The following is a 27,023-nucleotide window of genomic DNA, read 5'->3' on the forward strand; positions in this document are numbered from 1 at the left end:
CGGGGGAGGAGGAAGAAGGCAAGGAGGCGTCCCCCGCGCTCTCCAGGACCGTGCCACCTGCCCGCTAGCTCACCTCACTAACGCTGCCCACAAGCCAACATGCTGCCGAGACTGGGCAGCCCCGCGCTGTCGCTGCTCCTGCCGTCGCTGTTGCTGCTGCTGCTGCTAGGCGCGGGCGGCTGCGGCCCCGGAGTGCGCGCCGAGGTGCTGTTCCGCTGCCCGCCCTGCACGCCCGAGCGCCTGGCCGCCTGCGGGCCCCCGCCCGACGGGCCCTGCGCCGAACTGGTGCGAGAGCCCGGCTGCGGTTGCTGCTCCGTGTGCGCACGGCTGGAGGGCGAGGCATGCGGCGTCTACACACCACGCTGCGCCCAGACGCTGCGCTGCTACCCCAATCCTGGCTCTGAGCTGCCCCTGAAGGCGCTGGTCACCGGCGCGGGTACCTGTGAAAAGAGTCGCGTGGGCGCTACCCCACAGCAGGTTGCAGGTAATGCGGACAGTGAGCACTAGTTTGGGGGCGGGGGAAATCTTTCAGCTCAGCGGGATCTCCTGGCTAGGCTAGCAGCCCTCACGTGGGCAAGGAGAGTCTGACTGGACCCTGGGACTGCTGTAGACGAGAAAGAGCCCAGTCCTTGATCTGATCCAGGGAGACTGTTGAGTGCCAGAACCCGAAAGACAGGAGGGAGACTGGAGGTTGAACAAGAGGATTTTGATGGAGTAAACGAGGAGGTGTCACCACGGTCTTCCCTTGGTGAAAGTGACCCTCACCTCTACTCTGGCGGTACTTAGTGGTGAGGAGAGTGTTGGTCAGATCTAGGGGCGGCGGGGTGGGGATGGGGGTTGTAGGAACTTGAAACTTATTTAGAACACATGTTGAGTCACCGACCACCGGTCGAATGTTCCCCGATGGGAAAACTACTGGGAGGCGAGGCCACCGGGCGCAGGTGATACCACAGAAGGTGAGAAAGGATCGCGTGGAGGGATTCTTCCTTCTGGTATTGGGAGGTGAGAAGAAAAAGACTTGTGCCTTTTAAAGGGTAAGGTTGCACGTGGAGAATGGAGGGGGCTCCATCTGTGTAACTTTAGCCGGGTCGCCAGCTGCATTCCGGCACCCTGGCAGCCAAGCTGAGCATCTGGGCCTCTCAGGTCTGAATGTTGGAGCAGCTTGGGAGCCTGGAAGAGACAACTCTCAACGTGGGTGGGTGTCACACCCTACCTCCTCCTGAATCTAGGGAACTCTTCCCATACCACAGAGTGGGGAAGGTGGGGTCCTTTGTTAAGGAGCCCCTCTTTCCCAAGAAGTTAACTTGAGGGACACAATCCGGCTGCGAGGAATTCACTTTTTTTCTTCTTTACAAAAGCCTCCTGCCCTTTCGGTCTGGAGAAAGTTGTAATTGTTTTATTTTGTCTTGGAGACAGTGCTGAATTGTGCCCGCTCTTCGCTAGTGTTTAAGAGGAGACCGTGACCAGTTTCTCAGAGGTGTTGCTTTAAAAGAGAGAAAGGGAGAAAGAAAGGAAGAAAAAAGAAAGGAAGGAAGGAAAAAGTACAAACACGCTCGCCGCTTTTCGATTTCTTTGTGCGCCCCACTCTTTCCCTTGGTCTGCTTATCGCTCCGCCCCGTAGAGTTAGAGGTCAGCTGAAGTCTTCTAAGCCTTCTAGCTGTTGGGGGCATTTTTGACCTTGAGTACGGAGTAAGGTGGGGCTTCCTCTGATTGGAGTCCCAGGGTTTCATTCTTCTTTCTCAGCTTGCCTTGGGATTAATCCTTGCCTCTTGCTTCTAAGTAATTAAAAAAAAAAAAAAAGAAGGAAAAAAAATCCATTCTCCATGCCCCCCCCCACCCCCGCCACGACCCCAGCATCACCTTCCTCCGCAGAGTAACCCAAAGGCCTTGCAGAATTTTTCAGGTTTTGACCATTTTATTAAATCGTGGTGTACTTTCCCCTCATGGTCTTAATACCCCCCCTCCCCCCAGTCGCTTTCATTCTAAGCCTGAAATTCAGCCTTTCTGCTTCCCAAGACAAGGTTGGAATCTCTCGCAGGCAACAGATGTGGCAGCTTCCCTGGGTCACTTTTCCTTACAGGAGGCGGGGGTGGGGTGGGGTGAAGGGGGTTGTCAGGGGAGCTCGGGGACAATGAGGTGAGTTCATGGGAAGAATGTCACTCTGGATTTTCTGCCTGGATATGGGCGTCTCTTCCACCAACTCATCCCAGCTGCTGCCTCAGCCTTCGCCCAAGGGACAGATGCCTTCCACGTTTCCCTCCCGTGTTCCCGTCTGGAAGAGGGGGCATTAACCAAGGTAGGGGTTGGGGTGGGAGTGGGAACTGGAAGCTGGGTAGGTCAGGTACTCTTGAAAGCACTGGTCGGCAGAACTGCAGGGCTGTCAAAGGAGTCGTCCGGGCAGGAGCCCGGTTTTGCAAGGGTGTCTGGAAGAGAGGCAAAGATAGACTTACTTCTGGGTCTGTGGGAGAGGCTTTTGAGTTGGGGCAGGGACCAGGGACTCTGTATGGACAATGTTGAAGTCCCAGTTGTAGGGAGGGGATATCACACATGGTCCCGACAGATCTTAGCAATGAGGGACGCTGCCTCCCCACCGTCATTCACCCATCTCCCTGCTCGGAAGGCTGAACCACCCGCCCCCCCCCCCCCCCCCCCCATCACCAGCATTCCTCTTTGAGCAGGTTGCTTTTGAGAATTTTAAACATACCCTCTTATTTCCACGCTGCGCAGCCCAGCAGTTCCGGCTTTGCTCTTAGCTCTTTTGTCTTTGTTCCCAGGGACTCGGGCTGTATTGCTGGCTTCCTGGGGGATGGCAGGAAGGCAGGGGGTGGGGGTGGGCACATCGGAGGGTAGAAGTGGCTGGTGGTGATCCTGCATCCCAAGAGGTGATGGGCTGGGCCTCTTTGGTTCATAGGAGCAGAAATCAGGCTGGGAAGGCCTGAAAGAAAAATGCAAAGGGAGCTCCGAGGACCAATGCAAATCCGTGCTTGCTTTCTAAGGGTATCGGAGGGAATAAGGCATTAGGCAGGAGAACCTAAAGAAATCTCTGGGAGTCACAGACTAGGGGGTGTAGGCTTGGGCCAACCTAAACCCTTTCATAATTCAGGCCAAGCTGGTTCCTCAGCATCTCCCCTGTCTCCTGTCCCCCATCCCTCCCCCCCTTTCCCGGTTTCATACAATGCAGGGGATTATACTGAGGGGCGGGGCCGCCCTAGTGGCCGTCTGGCCTTTAGCACATATAAAGGTGCTATAGAGATGTTCAGTCATTTAAAGTCCCAGAGCCACAAGGGCTGGCCTGCTGATAGGTGATGAGCAGGGAGGCCTGAATCTTCAGCCACTGAGGGGGGGGGGGGGCTGATTTACAGCGACTCACTTGGGCTTCCAGATCAAGGGGGAGAAAGCCGTGGCACTTCTGGCTCGGAGCACTGCTTTGCATCTCGTCTTGCATAAATTTGCATACCGAGTTCAAAATGGTAAAACAGACTCCGCAATGAGTGGGACTCACTGTCTCTGCTGATTCCTAGCACCGCCTTCCACCTCCCTGTCCCCGAGACTGCACCTCGCTGAGGGCCATCGCTGAGGGCCACCGCTGAGGGCCACCGAAGGGCAAGGGAGGCACTAACGGGCTACTGCTGGAATGTCTGGGGACTCCTGGAGTTGGTTGGTTTGGGAACTGAGCAGGATGTGCCTCTGTGTACCAAGGCAGCAGAATCAGGGCAATGGAGGGGACCAGGAAGGCACAGAACTGTGGCCTTGGCCTGCCTTGGCCCAGGAGCTAGGATTGGAAGTAGCTTTGACATCAAGTCTTTGTTCCGAGTTTATTCCTCACCTTCTACAGCTGTCAGAAATGTTCCTGCGTAGTTTCCTTTGTGTGACAGTGATGACCCAGTTCCTCAAGAGGTGGAAGGAAGCTTGAGGAAGGACAAATCCTGTGGACTGGCAGAGAGAGTTTAGTGGAGTAGTAAAGGTGTCTACTACCATAGCAACGAACTTGACACTTGGAATCCACGTAAAGGTGGAAGGACAGCCTACTCCATGAATGTCCTTTGACCTTCACACATGTGCCTTGACATGTGGGTCCGCCTTCCCACATACACAATAATAACAAATAATAAAAAATTTAAAAAAGAGACATTGACTGGGCAGTGGCAGGCAGCACATGCTTTTAATCCTGGAGGCAAAGAGGGAGGCAGAGGCAGGCAGATCTCTGAGTTCGAGGCCATCCTGGTCTATAGAGTGAGTTTGAGGACAGCCAGGGCTACACAGTGAAACCCTGTCTTGAAAACCCCAAACCAACCCACTCTCCTCAAAAAAAAAATCCCCCAAAACTTTGTGTGATAACTCTGAAGATGTTATAAACTTCCAAAGCACTTTAATCAAATAGGGTAAGGCTGCTTGAAATTAGAACAGGTGGGAGAATTGAGAGGGAACCCATTGACTCCATTTATGAGAGGCTTCTCTGTGGAGTGGCTCACAGCCAACTTGGATGGTTGAGTTTACCAGCGAGCCAAAGGAAGAGGGAGGCGAGGATGGCTCACTGTCCGTCTACCTTATGCTACCTATTCAGGCAAAGCATTTGCTGAAGACAGGGAGGGGTAGGGTGTAGGGGTGGGGCAGCTCAGCGAAAGTAACCCTATAAAAATATTCTGGGGCTGATGAGATGACTCAGCAGATAAAGACACTTGCTATGCAAGCCTGATGCCTTGAGCTCAGTCCCCAGAACCTAGAGTGGAAGGAGAGAACCAGTCCCTTCAAATTGTCCTCTAACTTCTAGAGCTGTGTGGTGGCACCCTGCCCCCAAGAATAGCAGTAGTAGCTGTGGTTGTAGTAATTTATAATAATAAATTTATATATATAAATTTATAATAATAAATGCCTCAGATTGCTCGGAAGCAGGAATCCATCCGCTCAGCGTCAGACATTTCGGGGCTGACTTGGAGAGGCCTCGCGATCAGGTGAGCTTCTGGTTGGTCCTCAGGGTGGCTCTTCACTGTTTTAAAAAGTCAGACGGGTTGCTAGTAGAACTGCCAGGAAGCTCGGAGAACGCTTCCTGCTGATGGAGTGGAGGAGAGGGTAAGTCACACTCACACAGAAGGAAGGTAGGGCCAGCACTGCTAAAGGAACCGGAGGAGGGCAGACACCTTTAGTTCATTGGTTGGTTCGTATACTACAGCCATCTACCACTGTGGCTGCATTTAGCGTTTGCCTTTTCTGTTTCCAGCTCTTTCTTGCCTTTAGGCTGTCCTTGAAGTCTCTGTAGCTCCCCTTCCCCCACCTCCCGTGATTGTCTCTTCCTGTGCCTCCTTCACAGCTGGCCCAGCTGGAATGCTTGGCTACATGGTAAGTAGGTGGATACTGTTCAGAAAAAGTAGCATGGGTAATCCATTGGTCCCAGCCTTCTTCAGCTCCAGTCCGAGGGAGGTGGAGAAGATGACCGAGACAGGAATGTTGAACAAAATGCAGATTCAAAATGAAAGGCTGACTGTAGAGCTGGCAGGGTTCAGAGACGGGACTTCCATGGACAGGGGACATGGCACTTTGCTCCTAAGGGCGGGTAGTGCGGCTTTTCTAAAATGGAGGCAAAGGGGAGGAAGTTACAGATGCTTCACTAGGGAACCCGAGATCTGGCTGGCAGATGTTCCAGGCCCCTCAGTTTCTCTTTGTTATCTCTGGCTGGCGTTTTCCTGAGGTGGCAGGGAGCCATCAAAGATGGGTCAGCCCCTCTTGTGGCCTCATCCTTTGGGTCCAGTTTCCTTCATCCCCCTAGGGGAGGGAGTTATGGGTTTTGTTTTGTTTTGTTTTCAAGACAGGGTTTCTCTCTGTAGTCCTGGCTGTCCTGGATCTCACTCTGCAGACCTGGCTGGCGTCACATTCACCGAGATCCACCTGCCTCTGCCTCCAGAGTGCTGGGATTAGAGGTGTGCATCACCACCAACCAGCTAGGGAGGGAGTTTTCTGTACTTTCATCCTAGGTGCCTTCATGGGCTCAGCGGAGGGACCGAGTTAAGAGCTAACATTTTTGTTGGCTTTCTGCTGCTGAACCGCTCTACCTCTGTGGTCAAGCCAGGGTTGGGCTCTTGGCAGAGAAATACTTCTGAGCCTATGGACCACAGGCTTTGTTCCTGGATGCCTGTTGCATGTAGATGACAGGTAGGTCATAGGACACCACGACTGCCTTTGGTGAGGGAGAGGACATTTTAAAACCATAAGGGGCCAGCATGTGATGAGTGATAAGATAAAGAAGACAGAAGGGTCACACAGTTTCTGGAGAGAGATGACTGTGTGACCAACAGCTTCTGGGGGAAGTAACCTGGCGTTTGCTTTCTAACTAACCTGGTCCCAATGCAAGCGTCATGTCTAACCGTCTGTGTGGAAGCTGGGTTTGATGGCACGTGTGCGGAATCTCAGCACTTGGGAGACAGAGGCAGGGTCAATCCAGAGTTAGAGGACCATCTTGACTACCTTGTGAGTTCCACGACTGAAAACCAAAACCAAAGCCACAAAAAACTTGTGAGGAGCATGGGCTTTTTCTCGGAAAACAGGTTGTGTTAAAAATGGGGATGATTAAGTTTTGTTAAAAATGATTTCTTTCAGGGTGTGTAGATTAGGCTAGTTGTGAGTGTATATTAGGCTAGTTGTGACCATTGGGGTGTCACACACATTAGTTTGTGTCTTACCCATAATTAGTTGTCATACATATTAACTGACTTAATCTTGACCAGTGACATTTTTGCTGTTTTGTTAGCTGGCCCTTAAAATGAAGGCCAGACTGGACAAGTCAGGTGGGCTGCTCATTTCTTAAGGACCCAATCCCACATGTCAGCCGGTTATCCAGATGTGAGAGGTTTTAGTCTCTTTGAACCTGTTTTCTTACGTAGATATAAATCTGAAATTGGTGGTGCTTATGACCCTCCTGGGTTACCTTGCATGGGTGTGTGTCAAAGTAGATAACACAGCTTGGCATAGTTGATGCTGATTATCTTAAGGAGGCGGAAGCAGGAGGGTTGTAATGAGTTTGGGGTTTCAAAACAAAATGTTTTAGTTCCTTTTCTAGTTGCTGTGATGAAATTCCGTGACAAAGCAATGGAGCGAGGGCAGAGTTAATTCTGGGCGGGTTTAAGGGTACAGTCGGTCACAGAGGGGAGGTCACGGCAGCAGAAGTACAACATTCAGGAAGTCGAGGATGAATACTGTCCTCAGCTTGCTTCCTCCTGTGATACAGTTAAGGATCCTAGCTAAGAGAATGGTGCCACCCACAATGGGCAGGTTTTTTTCCATGTCTATTAAGTTGATTGAAATGATATCCTTCAGGCGTGCCTAGAAGCCCATCGTCTCTCATTTGATTCTAGAGCTCATTGAGTTGACAAAGGAGACGAGCTATTACACAAAACAAGACAAAAAAAAAATCAGCAACAACAGAAAAGTAGACAACGCACGTCATGCCCAGTGCTTGCTGTCTGGTGTTAGTGCGCTTGATTTCCACCTCCTCACCCAGAGGAGTTAGTCCTGCTCTCTCTGACCTGTGTTCCCTGGGCTTGAGAGAATCCTTTTGTGGACCGGGTAATGAAACTGCACTTTGACGCAATATAGAACCAGCTGAGAAGAAATGGCTTGCATTTCTTCTGGGTGAGCTAAGCTTTTTGAGCGCATTTTGGGACCTATGTCCAGATTTCTGGGACTGACCGTTCCAGGGCTGTAGTTCACACTTGACAGTGCCCAGAGTACAAACCAGAGGGACAGAGATGACCCTAGAGATTGGACTCTTAGGTTCTTGCGCCAGCTTTTCTACTCATTTAAGGGTTGAGTCCTGCCTTCACGCAGTCAATCTGGGTGCTTAGCCTTCCAGCTGGCAGAGTTTGGAAGACGGGAACATAGCTGGAGTGTCACTGGGCAAGGATGGTCATGGTGGGATGCCCTTTCTCTGCAAGTGTTCCTCACGGGAAGCTGACTGGATACAGCAGAGTCAGACACTAACACAAGTCCTGCACTTAGCACGCATAGGTGTTTTCAGGGGCATGCAGGGAAATAGACACGTTCAGGTCTGGTGTCTCTGAGGCTAGGGTGCCAGGAGTTTGAACATAATCCTGGCAAAGAATTTGGATGTTCCCTCCAGTACAGTGTTTTCTTACTACATGGCCTCCAGAGCTGAGCTCACTGCTGAGACCTGACTGCTGCCTGTCAGTTTTCGGGGGAAGAGTGATTCTTAAGGGCATGTTGGCCCGGACAGGACTTTCTGAGAACTGGGGCCTTGCCTGATGTTTGAAGGAAGCCTTCTGAGTGGGAGCCTGTATGTTTTCAGACAACTGTTTTTAGGCACCTAACTGAGATAGGCCTCCAGGAAAGCAGGGGTGGCCAGCACATACTTAGGTTGGAATCCAGGACCCTGGGGAATCTGGGGTGGATTAGACCCTGAGGGCCTTCAAGGTGGGGATGGTTGTGAGACCAAGGGTATGTGTGGGGCTTCGGTTTCTCCAGCACTCCTCCCACAATGAGCAGAACGAGGGATTTTTTTTTCTTTTTCCTTTTCTCTAGTGGAGAATAGACCATCCCCCATCCCCTCCTCCTCCTTGGCTTCTAGCCCCCTCCCCTTCTGTTCCTTCACAAAGCCAAGGAAGATCTGGGCTGGCTCAGCCCGAGTGTCAGTCAGGACTCAGAGGGAGACCTTGCTCAGAAAACTGGCTTTCCGGGAGGGTGAGCAGTATAGTCCAGTACAGTTAGACATTTTTTTCCCTTTTTTTTTGAGGAGGGTAGGCAGTTGGAAGCCTTGAAGCCCTTCTGGCTGTCTGCCCCATATCCCTTCCTGGCTGTCGGGAAGCAGGGCAGAAGTGAAGATTTGGGGAGAAGGGAACGGGTTGGCATACCTCCAGGTGCTGGGCAGAGAAATTAGCCCACAGACCCTGGTGGAGTTGGCTGGGAGTGAAGCCTGGTGGGGGGGCGGTTCTAATTAGTGGACGGGTGTAGGTGTGTTAGCCTATGTTCATTCAAGGAACTAAACAGAGCCAGGATGTCGAGGAGGGAAGGGGGCTGGGGGCCCTGAAGGCCTTGGCAGGTTGTTGGAGCTTGGAAGATTAGAGGAACCTATTTAGTGTGTTCATCCTGGTGGGTTGAAAAGATGGGGGGGGCTGGCTTCCAGCTGGCGGGGTCCGAGTTAGACTGTGGGGTGGGAGAGAGCTGGTAGCCAAGGTACCATCTTGGCGGGCAGACGCTAAGTCCGGGACAGTTGGGAACGACTTGCTGCAGACATTTCCTTCCCCAGCTCAGAGTCAGATGAAGAAATCAAGGCTGCATTCTGGGTCAAGTGCCAAGGCAAACCCATGGCCCTGGATTCTCGTCCTTATGCACAAAGTCAGTGGGGTATATCCTCCTTCCTGGAAAAGTTCCTTTGCCCTGGGCGGCAGTAATTAAGGGATAATGTCTCAAAAATGTTCCTTTATGCAGTTCCCCAGGGAGTTTCTTCTGGATGGAGATGCCCAGTCTCCTCTGAGTGCTGAACTTGCTTTTTGAAGTGCCCAAAGCCAAGAAAAGATAGAATAGCATCCCCCCCCACCCCCCGGTATCCTGAGACCGTCCCCTGTCACTGGTAATGCTGACTGACGGTACCAGCAGCTAACCGTAGGAGAGGTGCCAGACAGGGTAAAGGGTCAAGTGAGTTGGGCTTCCTGGATCGGAAAGGCTTTTGTGGTTGAGTGAGACCACCTGGCATATTAACTGATAACCCTCTTCCCCGGAGGTTGAAATGTCATGGTTGTCTTTCCTTTCCTTAACGATGAGAAGGCATTCTGAGGAGTTAAGAGCTGTGTAGCCCAGCAACCTGGGTTTAGTTTGGGCCCTGTCCCTGATAAGGTAACTAACTGTGCAGCAGGCCAGACTGTGAGGGGGGAGAGGAATCCATCAACCTCTTGTGATTGTTTGATAATAAACGGAGTTATGTGTACAAATGACGTAATGCAGGCACTCCAAGAATCATATGAAGTTATGCATCCTCCGATCTCTTCTTGCCCTATCAGCTGAGGTCAGGAGGGAGTCAGTGCCTGTTTAGACCAAGTCTGATTGGTCATCTCAAGAACTCTGATGAGTGTAACAGGGGGTAGAGGTGGGAGGTGGGGTGGGGCTGGGGAGCTGGGCTCAGTAGGTAAAGGCACTTGCTATGAAAACTCTAGGATCTGAGTTTGGATCCCCAACACCCACGTGTTAAAAGAAAAGCTGAAAGGAGCCACAAGTGCTTATAGCGGGGGTGGGGATGGGGAGTAGGGGTGGGAGGGCAGAGATAGGAGGGTCACTGGGGCTTGTTGGCCAGCCATTCTAGTTGAAACCCACCAAGCTCCAGGTTCAGTGAAGAAACCTGTCTCGTCAATAAGAAGACAAAGGAGGACGCCTGGTGTCGCGTCTTGTTTGGCAAAGCTTTCAGGGAATCCAGAGCTTGGAGTCTCTGAGGTTTTCCAATGGGCAGTCATAACCATTGACATCTTCCCAAACTGTGATTCTTCTGGTAACTTGATGGCCCAATGTCCCAGAAATGAGGATTCTTTTTAAAATTACTGTTAGTAGTAGTAGAAGTGTGTGCACACGTGTGTGCCTGTGTACATGCATGTGTGTGCGCCTGTGTGTCAGGCAGAGGAGTTTGCATGTGCCATGGAGCACATGTGGAGGCCAGAGGACAACTCCGTAGAGTTGATTGTCTCCTTCTGCCTTTATGTGGCTTCCGGGGATCAAATTTAGGACACCATCTTGTGCAGCAAGTATCTTTACCCGCCGAGTCATCTCATGGGCTCCGACGCGAGAATCCCTGTTTACGGCTCCATCCCTTGTCTCTAGTTTGGATTGTTGCTCCTTCACCCCAGAGAGCACGTCGAGGAGGGTGATGGATGTGATGTAGTGTTAGATGAGTCACAGATCGTGAAGGTTGAGTTGAAGCAAGAGGGAAGCACGGTGACCTATTTAAAGATACTTATTTATATTCAGGACACTGGCGTGCTGGTTTGAGAGTGTGGCTGGCAAGCCTGGACATCCTTGCAGGTCTTCAGTTCTTTTTGCTTTCTCCGGGTTCAGTGTGTCAGTGTCAGGGAGGAGGCCCTCAGGAGAGGAAGGAGGTGGAAGAGTGGCCGGAAAGGTCAGTAGGTATCGCTTTCTTGGATCAGGACTCTGGGAGTCACATCATCAGAATCAAGTATAGGGGACAGTGGCTTAGATATAGGCCCTAGAAAAAACACGTGTTCCCCCAGTCTCACGCTGTTATGGCTCACTGCTTTTAGTTTACCATACTTGCTGCAGTGGAGGCCTAGACGGTGTGGTGTTAAAGAGAACAATGAAGTAGAAAGGTACTCCAGGGAAAGACATGGGATGCTGGTACCATAATTAGCTTTTCTAATCTTTAAGTGACAACTGTGTACACACCGCACTAGCTAACAGCCTACTGCCATCCCACCTGGACCACAAGAAAAATAGTTTAAAAGTTAAATATTGTCCAAGTAATGAACTCAGAAGAGATGTATATGTATCTAAGGCAGTTATGAGCAGGAACCCAGCCTTTGATCAAAACTCTTGGAAGATCTTCTTAAACAATGAGGTCCCTTTACAGAGACAATCCACCGTAGAGAGTCAAGTTTGGTAGGAATGGCTTCTTTGGTCTGGAGGAAGAAAGCACACGATCTTCCAGAAAGTCAGACTTCTCTTCCTCCTGCGGTGATGTAGAACTTTTAAATTTTTATTTATTTATTTATTTATTTATTCATTTATTTATTTATCGGGGTGATAATTACATCACTTCTCCCTTTCCTCTCATCCTTCAAACCCTTCCGCATGGCCACCTACCCTCTCTGCTCTTACACGTTCATGGTGCATGTATGGGCGTTCCTTAATATATAAAATCTGCTCGGTTCCTATCAGGTTCCTCGTGTGCTTTTCAGGACTGACTAATTTTATTGGATAGCCGGTTGGTGCTCTCCTCCCTGGGGAAACCATTTCTCCCCTCTTGGCATCCCTTAATTACCTGCGGTTCTTCCCCTAGGTTTGAATCCTCACGAACCCTTGCTCCTTCCGTGCTAGCCCAGATGTGAGAATTCCGTTTCAACCATAAATGTATATTTACCTACCGACTTTTGTGCATTGCAGGTATTGTTAGGTCATTAATCACATGATTCCTGAGAACTTTCCCACAAATCCTTGCTGCTGTTTTACCCTCCTTTATCTATCTGCACCTCCACCCATCCCTAATTGCCTCTGTGTTTTTTCATTTCCTCCTTCAGATCACCTGGGCCCTGCTTGTCCCTTCTCTATTGTTCACCTCCCACTACGGTCCCTTTTTATGAAGTATACTTTTTAAGCCTCTGGGAAAGCCGAGACCAAGCTAGTGCCTTTGAGGCTTCCATCCTTGAGAGAGGAAGTTGAGTCCACGGACTCACTGAATTTCGTTTGTCTTTCACATGTGTTGCGTTCACGCACGCGGGCAACGGTGGCCGTGTTAGAGTTCTCGTGTGAATTACTTCGCTGTGGCTGTGGTAAGATACCATCCAGAGGGATGAGTGTCGTCATGGCGGCGAAGAGACAGGCCTGACAGCTGAGTTGAAAGCTGAGAATCCCCTTTTTAACTGCAAGCATGAAGCAAGGACACTCAGAGTGGCTGAAGTCTTTTACTCTCAAAGCCCTCCTCCAATGACGTGTTCCTCTGACAAGGGCAAACCTCCTGAACAGTGCCAACAGCTAAGGACCAAACATTCAAAAGCCAGAGACCCTTGGGGGCATAGCAAACCTCCACAGCTCAGTCCTCTTCTACCACATGGATCCTGTGAATTGGACCCAGGTTGTCGGGCTTGGTAGTGGGCCCCTTACCCACTGAGACCCGTATTCCTCCTCACCCTCACCCCCATTTTTGTCAATAGAGTAGACCTCACGTACTAGGAAGGAAGTAGAGTTGAGTTACTAGGGTACTTTGCCCAGTGACATCAAGTGGCTCTGCACCTCCCAATAACCACCCTATCCGTTCTTCTTACTCCTTCAACGGCCCTCCTAAGTCGTCCCGGAGATGGTGTTCCCCACTTCCCTGCTATTTGTCACTTATTTTTAGTCTTTCTTGTGAAATTCCAAGTTAGGTAATTATCTGGATCTCTCCTCTTACTTGTTTTGGGGGGGGGGGGACAGAACCGCTCTCTTCCTACAGCCCCTTGGACATCTCTCCCTCTGCATCTGCCGAGCCCTATACCACTGACACCTTGGGCTGTGCCAGGATACACTTGACTCTCTTCTCTGAGCTGAACCATCTTCATTTTGTTCTTCTTGGGCCATTGACCCTCTGCAGCTCTTTCTGCGTCTTCCCCGACACATCCTTTACCTCTCTGTGTCACAGAGAAATGGTGAGGGGCCCATGTGGAGACTTATTGGTGGGCCAACCTTACTAGCAACATTGCGCCAGCCAGTGAAATGGTGGTGATGCCTGCTGCGTCAGTGAAGGCCTTGTCTAGGGCTCCCCAAGTTTGTCCACACCCTATTTAAGATAGGGGAGGAGCGGCTGGCGGCTGTCTTTGGGTCACTATTGCTGTGATGAAACACCATGAGGAGGAAGGGGTTTATTTGGCTCACACATCCTGAGACACAGTCCATTGTGGGAAGCTGAGACAGGAACTCAAATCAGGTAGGAACTGGGAGGCAGGAGCTGACGCAGAGGCCACGGAGGAGTGCTACTTATTGGCTTGGACCTCATGGCTTGCTCAGTCTGCTTTCTTACAGAACACTCAGGACCACCGGCCCAGAGGCAACCCCCCCCCCCCCTCACAGTGGGCTAGATCCTCCCCCATCGATTGCTAATTAAGAGAATGCGCTACAGGCTTGCCCACAGCCTAATCTTACGGAGGCATTTTCTCAGTTGACGTTCCCTGTTTTCAGATGACTCCAGCTTGTGTCAAGGTGACAGAAGACAAGTGAGTCCAGTGGGTGAAATGACTTATGCATATTTATCTTTGCAGTGCTAGGAATGGAACTCAGGGCCTTGTATATGCTAGCAAGCACTCTGCTACTGAACTAGGTATAACCCTGGCCCAGAGAAATGACATTTTTTTTTTAAGGCTAGAAATAATAAGAAATATAAAAACACCCAGTCTACTTCCCAAAATTGTGAATGCTTAATTCATCTGTTAGTATATAGTACTTAAATAGTACCTTTTGGTTTTTTCCCAAGATAGGGTCTCAATATGTAGCTCTGGCTGTTCTGGAACTCAGTATGTAAACCAGGCTGGTTTCCGACTCAGATCCACCTGCCTCTGCCTTGAGTGCTGGGATTAAGATGTGCACCATCATGGCTGGCTCAATATAACTTTTTTATCTAAAGAGATTTTCACATATATGATGAATGGGATGAATGGCTAATATCCAAATTTTTGTGTGTATGCAGGTGTGTGTGTGTGTGTGTGTGTGTGTGTGTGTGTGTGATGGATGATCAATATTGTCCAGGTTCTTGAAAGTAAATTGGGAAAGCTTGCTGTGTTGGCACACACCTTTAATCCCAGCACTCGGGAGGCAGGGGCAGGCAGATCTCTCAGTTCTAGGCCAGCCTGGTCTACAGAGTGAGTTCCAGGACACCCAGGGCTACACAGAGAAACCCTGTCTTGAAAAACGGAATAAAACAAAAAAACAACAACTACAACAACAGAGAGAGAGAGAGAGAGAGAGAGAGAGAGAGAGAGAGAGAGAGAGAGAGAAAGAGAATGCTGTAGTTAATTTCTTCTGTCAGTGTTAGGTTTTGAATCTACTGGTGTTCACACAGGTGAAGGCTCGTCTTCACGGCTACTCTGTGTTACTCCTTTATGCCACCTTATCTATTTTGTGTTTTCATTTGCCAACTGTAGCACCTTCTGATCAGGATGTTACTAATTTACAAATGCAGATAGTTGAACAGTTTTTATGCATATACTCTGTGCACAGGTAGAATTTGGGAGTCAGGCACCTTCTTTTCGTCCCTGTGGCCTCTGGTCCAAGCGTATGCTAAGGCACACGCTCCTCGCTCGGGCCTTTAGTCACTGAGTCACTTCGCCAGGTTCCTGGATGGTGTGAGTGACCTGGAGGAGAAGTGTCCAGGACTCACGGGAAGACGTGAACACTGATAGTGTTGTTTGACATCTTGATATCGGTTTCTCTGGCTCTTCAAGGGCAGCTTGGCTTGCCGAGCCCCAGAGGAGCTGGGCTGAATTTGAGTATGTTTTTGTTTTCTCAAACTGTCTGCCTCAGCTCTGACCCTCCGCAGGCCTTTGCGATTCCAGGAATGAACCCGGTGTTTATAAAGCAGCTCTTGTGAGTGTGCACAGGCAGGGAGGCTCCTGGGAGACTGTGCTTGCTCAGGGGGAGCCTGCGATGACACAGCAGTATGAAGGCATGCTCTAGAAATCTCTGTGGTGCCTGGCCAAGGAGGGCAGCCCCTCTGCGTGCGTGCAAGCATTCATGGGTCTCGCCACAAACCCGGGAGCCAATGGCGAGAAAGCTTGAGTGTTTACCCGAGGCTTTCTTGCTTCCATAGAAGAGATTTCTTTTTCTCCTCACCAAGCACTTCAAGGAAATCCAGCAGAAGATGGAACCCTGGAAATGCCAGTGTTGGAGGGTTCTTATTTTAACAGGTTTCTTGGTCTTAGCCCCGGCTTGCTGCTTCTGGATCTCCAGGGCTTGGGTCCAAGACTATTTTTAGAGGTTTCATATGATCCCTCTGTGTAGTTGCATTTGGAAACCATGACCTAGTCTAACTCCCTGTCTTACAGATGAACGATACACTGACGCCAAATCCGGCTCAGCACCCCGCCTGGCCTCACTCACGGCACCCAGGGTAGCAAACTCAGGGTCAGAACCATGGCCCTCTGACTTTGAAGCCAGCACTGCTTATCCAACCGTGCTAGAGCTGAGTCAGGCTCTGGAGCTCAAAGACTGGTGATGAAGAACTGAGGGATGGAGGGGACTCCTCAGCCAAGCAGTCGGTGCTCTGCCCTCTTTCTTTGCATTGCTCTCCCGTGCAAGGAGAATGGCGTGTGCCTCCTTAGCTTTCCCCTTGATAGTATCTCCCGAACCCTTCGCTACTCAGCTGGGCAGTAACAGGCCATAGCTGTAGGATGCTTCCCGAGGCTTGTGGATCAAAACACTGGCCCAGCCATTTTCTTCCACAAGCTTGCTTCTGAGAGAAGGGCCGTCTGTTGTGGTCTGCTGGACAAGGAGACATCTTCTAAAGTATGGTGGTGGTGCCCAGGAGATGCCAGGCTTTGCTTGATTGGCTTCCATTTTGGGGGCAAAAGGGGACAAGAATGAAAGTTAGGACAGAAGCCAGATGTCAGCAGAGGGTAGGTGGGCCTACCAACCCAGAGAGGGTCATTCACTGCTTAAACTAGTCTGTGTTCTGGGGACAAACGTATACCATGACAAACATCGCTTTACATCATTATGATTCAGACCCCTCATATGCCATTTGGAATTCAGAAACACTTGATACTTTTCAGAATTCAGGCATCTCTGTGCACCATTCTGTATCCAGGCATCTCTGTGCACTGTTCAGAATTGAGCCACCCCTGTGCGCCATTCTGTATCCAGGCATCTCTGTGCACTGTTCAGAATTGAGCCATCCCTGTGCATCATTCTGTATCCAGGCATCCCTGTGTGCTGTTGTGGATTCCAGAGCTAGAGGCCACTGTTGCCTGCTGTCCTGGACCTACTGAAAAAAATGAAGGGAGAAAATACAATGTCACTTCAAAAGACTAAGGTCTTCAGGTTAAATATTAACAAACGAACAAATGGCACTCCGTTTCTTCTGGCTCCCTTACTTCCTGTAGCATGTGCCAGGGAACAGTTGCCATGAAGGTAAGCGTAGTGGTAGCGATCAGCCGTCCAAAGAGGGCGTGGCTTCCAGTTTTCACTGACACGGTCTGCTTTCTGTATGTACTGGACATTTACCCACGTAAGCTGGGTGCTTCTGAATCCCCCACCGTCGTCTTCCTTCCCTCTTTGCATAAATTCTGTCAATAAAATAAATTTAGACAAGTCCAGTCTTGCCCAGAGACTTCTGTTTAGCCGCAGAGAGCTTTGCTATTTAGCCACATATTGGATTTAAGTAACTAGCCAAGACATATAGTTCTGTAGTAGAGTGTGCAGCTAGACTGGGGGTACCATAGCCAGAACCACAAACGAAGAACGAAACCAAGTCATCTACGTTAAACTTCCACCCCATGCAAGAGTCTCCTTGAAAACAAACATAAAGCAAATGAATAGGCCCCTGTTTCTCTCTTCCTGCAGTGTGTACTGGTTCCCAGAACTGCAGAAAGGGAAAAATGAAAAGCAGGAAACATAGAATATCACCCTCCTCCGCCCCCAATCAAACTGACGAGGCTCGGGAGCACTTGCTGCTCTCACTGAAGACTCAGGCTGGATTCCAGGCACCCACATTATGGCTCACAGCAATCTGTGACTCCAATTCCAGGGACATCTGAAGCCCTCTTCTGGCACCTGCAGATAGCTACATGCACACACTGTCCTGACATACACTCAGGCAAGACATCCATGTACATAAAATTAAGTGAATAATAACATCTTAAAATAAAAATGGAGAAACATCACAGCAGAGAATATTGGGCACTGTCTTCTAATTTGTTTTTTCCAGGTATTTGATTATTCTATTTATAGATATAAGCTACTATCCCCCTACACGGCAGACAATCTTGTATTTATGCATTCGAGAAACAGATTATCAATTTATCTTGTATAAATCTTGATTTTTCCCCCCATGATGAAAGTTTGAACGAGGAGAGTAATAAAATGTTATCATGTTAGATCGCAGCCATGATTCCCACTGTCCTGAGGTAAGAGTCACGAGATCAGAAAGATGAAAGGGTTTAGCCAAAACAATGGAAGAATGATGTCTCATAGTCTGGAATTTGATTGGCTGGTTCTTGGGGTGCTTTGCCCTGGGTCTGAAAATGAATTGTTTGTTGCCATGGTTATTAGAGAAGTTGTCTAAGGAGGAAGAAGAGGAAGAGGGCTAGCGTATGTCCAGGTTAGGTGCATTGTGGGAGAGACTGACAGTAAACGGGCCATGCGAATTTTGTGTCCAGTCAGGGCAGAGTTAGGAAAGCAGCCAGCACTCAATTCTTGTGCTCTGATGTGCGAAAGCAGTTCTTGATTGGGTCTGGAAGGCCTGCACCTGTTGAAGACTGGGAGTCTTCGCGTCAGTGGTGCCTGAGCTCCCAGAGCCTGAGATCACCATGGGACAGAAGACTGGGAAGTAGTTTAGAATAAATACAAGGCAGGGAAGCAGAGGACTAATCGATCTCCTAGGCAGACAGTGACGGCTTGGAGGCCAGGACGTGGTTTTTGATCATACCCAGGTAAGGACCAGGGCCAAGTATTCAGAACAAGAACCCTGGAGGGATTGCTTTTAGGTTCTTGGGGTTTGTTTTGCTAATAACACTTTAGGATTTCCCACAGATCATGAACCATGGGTTTCCAAGGGGAGCAGTGGGACCCTCCATTCAGGGCTCTGACTTTCTTTATTCCATTGCCTACTTCTCGTCTCTTTGGAAAAGTTTTACTTCTTGTATATTATTATAACTGTGAAATTCCATGCTTCCGTGTTGACCCGTTTCCTCAGTTGCTGTGTTGGAGGGAACAGCTGATTTTTACCAACCAATAGGGAGACGTCTCAAGTCCCTACCCCTTACCTCAAAGGCTGAAGCCTTTTCCACCTAGATCTTGGGGGTGATTAAGAAATGTTGCCTGTAGTGGCCTCTGGACATAGCCTGCTTAGCTGCATGTATAAGTGATTGCTTAATAAATACTGCCCTGGATCTAACTCTCTTAGGCAGCAAAGAATGCAACTTGGTATTTTTGTTCTGAGACAACATTCCATCTCTAGCAGAAATTCCTTCCCTATTTGGAATGTTTTTTCCCGTGGATCACTTCTGTAGCCTATAAAAAAATGTATGGCGGGGGGATGCTTGTTCAGGTGAGGTGGGGGCCAATCTGGAGAAAAAGCGTCTATGAGTTCACCCAGATGCTCCCATCATGCTTCACTCTACTCAACATGAACAGTTCTTAGGGATCATTCTAGCAAGATCGCGAAGCTGGAAGCCAATCACTTTCTTTTTCAGGTTATCAGCGGAGGCACAGAGAGCACATGTTACTTGTTCAGGGCTTCAGTGCTGAGTGGAAAAGATGGACTTAGTCAATCAGACTTTGGCCTTGAACCCTTGAACCTCTATGGCCAAGGATGGTAAGAAGGCAGAGGCCTTTCTCAGCCTACCAGCCTTTGGCCAGCCTTTCATTCCTCTCCCCTGGGCTCCTGCTTCGTGATGTATTTACTTGGGTCCGGCAAACTCTTCCAGAGAAAGAAATGGATGTCCTGCTGCCTCTAAAGGGGCCTATGTCAACAAACCATGCCTGTGGGTTTCCCCATCTTATTGGCATGTTTGCTAATATTGGCAAATTGGCATGGTCGTGGTGAGATCAGTAAAGGAAGAGTATGAAACATACCCTTGAGTCCAGATGGCCCCTGTGAGGGTGGACAAACTGGCTTTCACCTTGGGGAGGCTGGGGACCTCTCAGGACAGGAAGCCAGCTAGCCTACCGGGAGAGAGCTGCCCAGCTGACCCTGCTCTTCTGGGGTCTGGATCCAACAAGGATCACATTAGGATGCTGCATGAATCTTAGGCCTTTTCACCTTTGTGGGCCCCTCCATAAAAACATTTTAAACTGATAGCATCTGACCTTATAATTGCAAGCATATCAGTATTTTATGTTAAGATTTTTTGACTTAAAGAGCAAACTTTTTTCTTCTGACTCTAATATGAACAAAAACATGTTCTAGGCATCTCCATCCTGTGTCTACTGTGTCTAATGGACAAGTTTTCCCTGCCTGACTCCAGACCTGAGTACCCAGCATTTGAAAATACCCCTCTCTTTGCAAATATGTCTCCAGTGGGTGTTCTGGGCATTCAGTGTTGGCTTCACCTTGGAGACTCAGTCAAGGGATTCTTCGGCTACTATCTGTGGTCTAAATGCCCAGGAGGGCTTGGACACAATAGGTCCGCAAGCTGAGTGCTCCGGATGCCCTGGTGTAGAACAAACCTCCTGATTGCTTTTGGATGCTAAGGCACCTCAGCAGCAGGTACAGCTTTGAACACTGGTACCCAGTACTGTCCCTGGCAGGGAAGAGCTGCATCCTCCCTTATTGAGAGCCGTCTAGTTTCTAATGACTCAAATACGGCAGTATGCCTTGCCTTTTGCACTCAATTCTGTCTCTTTCCAATTGTAGTACTGCCTCGGAGGAGGAACTCTATACTGGTTCTCTGGGAACTATGTACCTTGCCTCAGTGTTTCTATAGAAGTGCTTTTAAGAGTTATCCCATTTGGGGATAGGGGCTATAAGGTTTTTGAGTGAGAAATTAAAAGCTGGGCAGAGTGATGCAAGAGTTGTTGGAAAACACCCATTGTGCATACACCTAGATTTTCCTGGGACTCGTGGGCTGTGGCTGGACTGACAGTGCATCCCCCTGGTTGCAGACCTGACCCCACAATTCCCATTCTGTCGTTCTACCCTGGAAAGACATGAATCAGCCGTCTGGGAGCTGTTTCTAGAGTCCCCTGCATGCAGTAGGTTCTAAGACAGCCTGGGGAGACTGAACGGCTATTCAGATGCCATAGCAGGCATCTTGATTATGTTTCATGCCTTGTGAGATGCTACACCTACGAAGTCCAAGCTATCATGCATAGTTCCTGTATTGGGGCCTCTCAGTGTAATGTGGTGCAGCACACAGGTAGATGTCCAAACAGAGCAACAGCCAGTGGGATTAATACCATAGCTGTGTACGAGCCTACGAGCCAAAGACTATGGAGACTTGCTATCAGAGAGGAATGAGCAAACAGAGAGTGCTGGGACCTGGTTCTAACTGCCTTATACTACTCCCTTGCCAACTCTGCCACGGCCCAGGATGCTTATGGTAGGAAATTTTAAAACTTCAGCCCTGTTCAGACGATAAATGAAGGAGAACTTAAACTTGGGGTGGTTGTGGGTGAGTCCAGTAGATTCTAATGGACCCAGGGATGGCCTATGTCCATTCTGTGTTGAGTTCTGTGGCTGTCTTCATCCTTCTGTGCGCCTTTGTTCCAGCTTTGGAGGATGAGGGCAGAACTGAGGATGCCTCTCCCATTTCTCTGGCGTCACACAGCTGGAGTTCGATCGTGGCCAATCACGTGGCCTCTGAGCTCCATGTTGTGTGTGAAGGATGGGGGATACCAGTGGAACCTCCATCTATTTATCACTGCGCTCAGATGCCCCACAGCAGCAGCTTCCGGGGAGGAATGCATTAGTTGGGGTCATAGTTTCAGAGGACTTCACCTACCATCAAGGGGCAAGCAGTGCCAGTGGGTGGCAGCTTGGCACATCCCCGTCGGAATCTGGAAGCAGGGTGGACCATAACCCTCAAAGTTCCACCCTCAACTCCCCTCTCCCAGCCTGGCTCCACAACCTCTCTCAACACTGCCACCACCTGGGGACCAACAGTTCAAACACAAGTCTGTGGGGGGAGCATTTTGTATCCAACCCATGATATCTCCGAAAGCGTTACCGTGAGACGGAAATGAATAATCCAGCTAAGCTGTGGAGCATGGGCCCTGGACATTGTTGTCAAGTCTTCTCCCTCATTGGTACAGCCACCCTCCTAGAGGTTACGGTTCCGCAAGCCCCCTCTCATTGGGAAGCTGCATCTGGAAGTGCCTCCTCTCTTCTCCGCAGATAATGGTGATGACCACCCCGAGAGAGGCCTGGTGGAGAATCACGTGGATGGGACCATGAACATGCTGGGAGGTGGAAGCAGTGCTGGCCGGAAGCCCCTCAAGTCAGGCATGAAGGAGCTAGCTGTGTTCCGGGAGAAGGTCACCGAACAGCACCGGCAGATGGGTAAAGGCGGCAAACACCACCTCAGTCTCGAGGAGCCCAAGAAGCTGCGGCCACCTCCTGCCAGGGTCAGTGGAAGACTGGGATCTGCTGGAGGGAAGAGGGTGTAGAAAGGGGGAGTCCGTCACACTTGGGGAGGCTATCACACCATGTCCAATACACTCCGCCACGAATGGACAAACAAAAACCTAACAATATCTTTGACATATTTGATGACCTGTGAGCCACATGGCACATCTGTCTCTAAAATGGATTGCACGTGGTTTCTGGAAACCTCTCCTAAAATCTTCACGTGTCCGTTTGACTTTGGAACACTGGCAGGGAAATATCCACAAGTGCAGACAAAGCTTGCTTCTCCTGGGTTGTGACGAGCTTCTTCCCAGTTCAGCTTTACTATCTGGGCAAATGACCCTGGTTAGGGAATGGAGCTTGGACTATTGGTTAGAGTCTCAACTTCAGGGACAGCATTTGATGGGCTGGGGTATAAATTGTCTAGGGACAATGTCTGAGCTGGATTGGGCTATGGCTTGAGATACAAATTCTAATCTTTCAACGAGAGCCTACTTTGACTCATTGAAGCTGTTTCCGGAGTTATAAGACTTAGATGTCCACAGCATAGGACTTTCTGGGCGGGAAGGATGGCACAGTGGGCTTGGCCGCCGCAGATGCTGCCCTACTAGCCGTTCGGTGTTGAGGGAGTCTGTGAGACCTGTCTAGTGCTAGTGTTTCGTGGGCTCCTTCTTCTCACCCCAGGTGTCCATTTTGCCTTTAGACCCCTTGCCAGCAGGAGCTGGACCAAGTCCTGGAACGCATCTCCACCATGCGCCTTCCAGATGATCGGGGCCCCCTGGAGCACCTCTACTCCTTGCACATCCCCAACTGTGACAAGCATGGCCTGTACAACCTTAAACAGGTGAGTGAGGGTGCCAGCCTCGGCCGGGAGGGCCCGCGCTCAGCTCTGCGCTCTTGCTGTGCCTGCTTGTGATCTCGGAGGCTGAGCCAGGATGCAGGCTTCTGGAACCGAAGGAGCTTGTGATCTCGGAGGCTGAGCCGGGATGCAGGCTTCTGGAACTGAAGGAGCTTGTGATCTCGGAGGCTGAGCCGGGATGCAGGCTTCTGGAACTGAAGGAGCTTGTGATCTCGGAGGCTGAGCCGGGATGCAGGCTTCTGGAACTGAAGGAGCTTGTGATCTCGGAGGCTGAGCTGGGATGCAGGCTTCTGGAACCGAAGGAGCGATGCATGAGCTTTCAGAGGCTTCCGCCCTTGGCCTCAGGCATGTCAGGGCCCACTCCACTCTCTCAGCTGCTTTCTGTCTGTACGTGGTGTCTGTTGGGAAGGAGAACCCCGGAGAAGCGAGGGAAGTAGGTTCCAGGCCTTGCGGTTCAGCTTTTCCCGAGAGCTGATCCCTGGGCCCTCCTGAGGCCGTCACTTAATGGGTTGGGTACGAATCTACGGCTTGCATTTTTAAGATGCTGCCGTGTGTTGCTGATGGTCCATGAACCGTATTCTTAGGATCCCCAATTTAGCCGTTGACCAGATAGCCTCTCTGATAACCTGGTTATCTTAAGAGATAGGAAATTGGAGATCAAGTACTGAGAATCTCCTATACACAGCAGTCTGTTCATTAGCAAGGGTTAAGGAAGTTGAAGTAAACTCCCAGGATCCTTTGCCCTCCTGCTTCTCCGTATGTAAATGTCCTTTTAGGTGGTCCGCCTCTCACTTTCTCCTCCGCCTCACAACTGCTTATGGGGAAGAAGAACCCATGCCTTCTCTTTAAGAAGGAGGAGAAGGGATGGGGCAGGAGTTGGGGTGTGGGAGGGGGAGTGGAGACTGAACTGTTAGTGAGCAGACCACGATAGACTTGAGGGCATGTGGGATTGTCCAGGTAGCTTAGAGAAATTTAGATGCCAGGGTATAGAGACAGAACTCTCCTGGTCACCCTAATGACCAGTCAGGGTTCTTCACTTAAGGAATGGATGTGTGGAGCCAGCAGCTAGGATACAAGACTCTACTCTTCTGATTTAGGTCCTGCTCCCTCAACTCCTTCATCACGAAGGCATCTCCCCCCCCCCACCCCCCCCCCCCCCCCGCTGACGCCCCGTGTGATACCCGCATTAAGAGCTGTTTGTATACCTTTCCCTCCAAGTGTAAGCTAATTGCATCAGTTGGAACATGGAAGAGATAACGAACACTTCTAACGAGCCAACAGATGCTCTGCTGTACCCCATGAGCCCCTAAGTGCATTTCCAACAGTGGTTACTGAAGTTTATATGACAAGATCAGACACCCTGGGTCGGAACACTCCAAGTGTGGGTCTCAGCTCTCTCCTTGGGAGCTGTGAACAAGTCACTGAACCGATCTTTGCTGCAGTTTTACGGCTGCCAAGTGGGGACGTTAATGGTGCCTGATACACAAACTGGTCGTGAGGATAATGTGACTGTAGATGTCACTAGACTATAGATGCGAGTCTGTCGGTGGGTGGAATATCTTGCTCGCACAGTGCCCGGCACACACTCCACCGTGATGTGACGGTTTTCCTCTCACACCATGGCTACACTCTCTCTATTCTGGGCCTCCCACTGGAGCTGAGCCATTTCTTGATCTTAGTGTCTCCAACAGCCCTGGTGATGGGCACAGCCTGTGGGCCTGCAGTATCCACGTCCTTCTGCAGCTTGTTGGCCATGGAACATCTTAGGGTCACCTGTACCAGGAATCTGTGCCGTGACAAGCTTGCTAATGCTCACTTAGAGCAGGGAAAGATTCCCGTGCAGTAGCCCTGCTCCTGGGAACTGGCCAGCTCTGGGCAAGTAAAGGGAAGGGGGAGGTGGTGTTTGGGGAGAATCTTCACATTTTACTCTTCTCACCCCGCAGTGCAAGATGTCTCTGAATGGACAACGTGGGGAGTGCTGGTGTGTGAACCCCAATACCGGGAAGCTGATCCAGGGAGCCCCCACCATTCGGGGAGACCCTGAGTGCCATCTCTTCTACAATGAGCAGCAGGAGGCTGGTGGGGCTCATGCCCAGAGGGTGCAGTAAAACCGCAGCTAGTCGGTGCCTGGCTCCCCTACCCCAAACACCGGCAGAAGCGGAGGGTGCTTGGGTTATGGGTAGGGAGGATTTCTCACTTTTGACACATGTATTTATATTTGGAAAGAGACCAACACTGAGCTCAGAAGCCTCCCAGCCCCCCCTCCAGCTGCAAATAACCTGGACCTCCATTCCTGCTTCTCTTGGGAAGGGGAAGGGTGGCGCTGGGGGTGCTGGGTGCAGGCTTGGGAATGGGGAAAGAAATTTTTATTTTTGAACCCCTGTGTCTCTTTTACTTAAGATTAAAGGAAGGAAAAATAAAGTGTGTGTCTTGCGTGTGTCTTTTGGGCGTCCCTGGGGAGCAGCCTTAGAAGCAGGCTGAGCCTCTTGTACAGCTTGGCCCTAACACCTGAAAGCACAGGAAAGTCATTTTTCCACCAAACCAAGGGACAGGAGAAAATGCTTCTGTGCCCAGATTCAGGTCTGTCATGGGACCCAGGATTCTGCTGTTTTCCACCCTCTGGACTGCTCTAGCTGATTGTTTAGAGGAAGATGGGTGGTGGGGGGGGAAGAGCATAGTATCTTCTGTAAGTGGAGATTGCTCATTTATTTTCTGGCTTCCCAGACCCAAATGATCACATAGAAACTTAATTGTGACCGAAGAATGGATAAGGAAAATGTACATTTATACAATGGAGTACTATGCAGCAGAAAAAATAACAACATCTTGAAATTTGCAGGAAAGTGGATGGAGCTAAAAAAACCCCATCATTTTGAGTGAGGTAATCCAGATACAGAAAGACAATTATTACATGTTTTCACTCATAAGTGGTTTTTAAACATAAAGCAAAGAAAACCAGCCTACAAATCACAATCCCAGAGAACCTAGACAACAATGAAGACACTAAGAGAGACTTACATAGATCTAATCTACATGGGAAGTAGAAAAAAACAAGATCTCCTGAGTAAATTGGGAGCATGGGGACCTTGGGAGAAGGTTAAAGGGGGTAGGCAGGGAGGGGAGCAGAGAAAAATGTAGAGCTCAATAAAAAGAAAAAGAAACTATTAATTGCAATACTGTTTGGGCAATGGCTCAAGTATATTTCTAGCTAGCTCTTATATCTTAATCCATTTCTATTAATCTGTGTATTACCACAAGGCTGTGGCTTACTGGGTAAAGTTCTAGGCATCTTTCTCCTTTGGCAGCTACATGACATCTCTCTGAATCTGCCTACTCTCTATCTCTGTTAGGATTTGCCACCTGGCTTTATTCTGCTCTGCCATAGGCCAAAGCAGCTTCTTTATTAATCAATGGTAGAAAAACACTCATCGTACACAGAGGGAAATCCCACATCATCTCCCCTTTTCTGTCTAAATTAAAAGGAAGGTTCTAACGAACAGTAAAATTACATATAACAAGACAGGTATCAAGCAAGAATTATAGTTACAATATTTCTTTGTGAGTCTAAAGTTTCATATCTAATTTATTTTTTATCATAACCAAGGAAAATTATAACTATCTGTCTTTAACTCCAGCAAAGACCCCAAAAGCATATAAACAGGAAGTGCATTGTAAGCAACTTCCAAAACTCTATAAAGTTGACAGAGACATCTTGCTGCCTGGACAGTCACCCAAAGTTCTTCTGTAACATTGGGGCATCTATCTTCAACCTACAGGCCTGTAGTATTGGGCAAACTTTTCCATGAAGCAGGGATTTGAAAGACTGTTTTGCCAATATCGGCAGTTTGTCAGCTACTATCTTCTGTGTCCTGTACAATGTCTGGCAGACTTTCATGAAGCAGGAATCCTGAAGGACTGTCTCACCTTCTTTAGGCAAGTTCAGCAGTCATTTTTCTGTGGGTCCTGTGTGTACAGTGTATACAGCTTACCATTAATCAGTTCAGGCTAGCTTGTCACATTGAAGGCAAATTCCATAATGAGTTTTTTCAATGCCCATCGACCTCTCGGAATTGGTGCTGGCAGAAGCAGACATGTCTCACTGTTGAGACAAATCTAAATTCTTAAAACACTGTAAATGCATAATGCTGTAGGTCTTTGAATGGTTTGAACAATACCTAGCTGAAATATATC

The 27,023-nt window shown here is 49.5% G+C and overlaps 1 protein-coding gene and 1 long non-coding RNA gene across 3 annotated transcripts; one reads left to right on the plus strand and one right to left on the minus strand.

Annotated features, from left to right (window-relative positions):
* Positions 1-25,253, plus strand: Igfbp2 (insulin like growth factor binding protein 2). Of its 2 annotated transcripts, none has more exons than XM_087904052.1 (4): positions 1-484; positions 21,743-21,972; positions 22,677-22,817; positions 24,776-25,253. In XM_087904052.1, the coding sequence occupies exons 1-4, from the start codon at positions 100-102 to the stop codon at positions 24,938-24,940; spliced, it is 921 nt and encodes a 306-aa protein (XP_087760178.1). In that variant the 5' UTR covers positions 1-99; the 3' UTR covers positions 24,941-25,253. The 2 variants fall into 2 exon arrangements, with proteins under 2 accessions (XP_087760178.1, XP_087760179.1); XM_087904053.1 differs by lacking the exon at positions 1-484 and adding an exon at positions 2,175-2,296.
* Positions 2,293-3,508, minus strand: LOC148123261 (uncharacterized). The gene is made up of 3 exons (XR_015737423.1): positions 3,371-3,508; positions 2,705-2,935; positions 2,293-2,423 (listed from the first exon to the last, which is right to left on the minus strand). It is a non-coding gene; the product is annotated as an uncharacterized LOC148123261 (long non-coding RNA).
* Positions 25,254-27,023: the final 1,770 nt, after the last annotated feature.

The sequence above is a fragment of the Myodes glareolus genome, chromosome 1 (genome assembly GCF_982192425.1).
Source record: "Myodes glareolus chromosome 1, mMyoGla1.1, whole genome shotgun sequence".
NCBI lineage: Eukaryota > Metazoa > Chordata > Mammalia > Rodentia > Cricetidae > Myodes > Myodes glareolus.